The following is a 1,169-nucleotide window of genomic DNA, read 5'->3' as shown; positions in this document are numbered from 1 at the left end:
GGGATAGGCTCCAGCACGCCCGCGAGCCTTGTGAGAATAAGCGTATTGGAAAATGGATGGATAGAATTTAGTCGAATGTATACAAAGTCATTTTCTTGAACGTCCCCTTTTAAGTGAAATTGGACAATTTCCCACACACTAAAGTACTGAGGGCCATTGGTTGGGTATAACTGCTATATAGTCTTTTCTGTCATCTCGCTTACCTGTTCCCAGGTGATTTCGGACAGCTCTCTATTTTTCTGGACGACAGCCCAAAGAAAAAGGTCCCTGGCTGGGTCTCTCTGGGCCTCAGCGAGGTCCACCCTGAGGGGAGCTTGAGAACCCGACAAGCTTCTTGACAGCTAGAAAGATGGTGGAGGGGATTAAGCAATGTTCTTTGCTGAAATGATTTTGTCTAAGAAAATTGTGCCTGCTCGGCACTGAGGCAGAAGCTGTTTGATGAAACCGCAGGTGCACAGCAAAAATTAAACTACTGTAATGAGCTCATCACTCCAGTATCAATCTGATATTGATGGTGAGTTGGTATCCATCAAATCAACATTTGGATGGATCCACACACCACTAGTTTAAGTATGGAGTGGTGCAGAACTGCACTAGATCATTCTCGGCAGTGCCATTCATCAAACTTCTTCAAATGTGATTTTCTACCCTTTCAAGTGGCTTCTGAAATGTGAAGATAGGATGAGTGGGAAGTCATTACAAATGAAACAGTAGATGATGGAGTGAGTGTCTCACCGATGTTGCGTCCTCCATGTTAAAGTGGTACATCATGGTGGGGGGCGGGTAGATTGGCTGGGTGAAGTTACCCAGCAAGTGTCGCACCTCGTCCGACACGTGACTCAAGGCGATGCCCGTGCTCTGTGATGAGCACACACGGTTTCTGGTGGCGAACACTCTCCTCCTCCGAGGGCAGGAGGCGTGGACACGTTTGGCCAGCTTGCGCAAGAAGAAGCAGTTGGGCAGCTGCTTGTAGAGCTCGCACAGAGTGTCTTCGCTCTGCAGAAACTCCCTCAGACTCACACCGTTCTCCAGCAGGAGGCTCACAAACCGAGGCTTGTTGCCGGCCAGGGCTGAGAACATGGCCCAGTGGAGATCACTGGACTGGAGGATGGGACGAAAATGTAGAACATGGCGTTTAAACCTTTCAGGGACAGCGGTTACTACAGTGG

The 1,169-nt window shown here is 48.9% G+C and overlaps 1 protein-coding gene across 1 annotated transcript; it reads right to left on the bottom strand.

Annotated features, from left to right (window-relative positions):
* Nucleotides 1-203: 203 nt before the first annotated feature.
* Nucleotides 204-1,101, bottom strand: LOC109509455 (transient receptor potential cation channel subfamily M member 2-like; the record flags this gene model as incomplete). Its single annotated transcript, XM_019859304.1, has 2 exons — nucleotides 204-341; nucleotides 736-1,101. Coding segments are annotated over 2 exons (504 nt in total), but the record flags the coding sequence as incomplete, so codon positions are not given.
* Between the last annotated feature and the right edge of the window lie 68 nt (nucleotides 1,102-1,169).

This window comes from Hippocampus comes, unplaced genomic scaffold, assembly GCF_001891065.2.
Source record: "Hippocampus comes isolate QL1 unplaced genomic scaffold, H_comes_QL1_v1.1 C16905784, whole genome shotgun sequence".
In the NCBI taxonomy this organism is placed as follows: Eukaryota; Metazoa; Chordata; class Actinopteri; order Syngnathiformes; family Syngnathidae; genus Hippocampus; species Hippocampus comes.
Note: the sequence above shows the minus strand (reverse complement) of the source record. Positions and strands in the feature narration are given on the sequence as shown.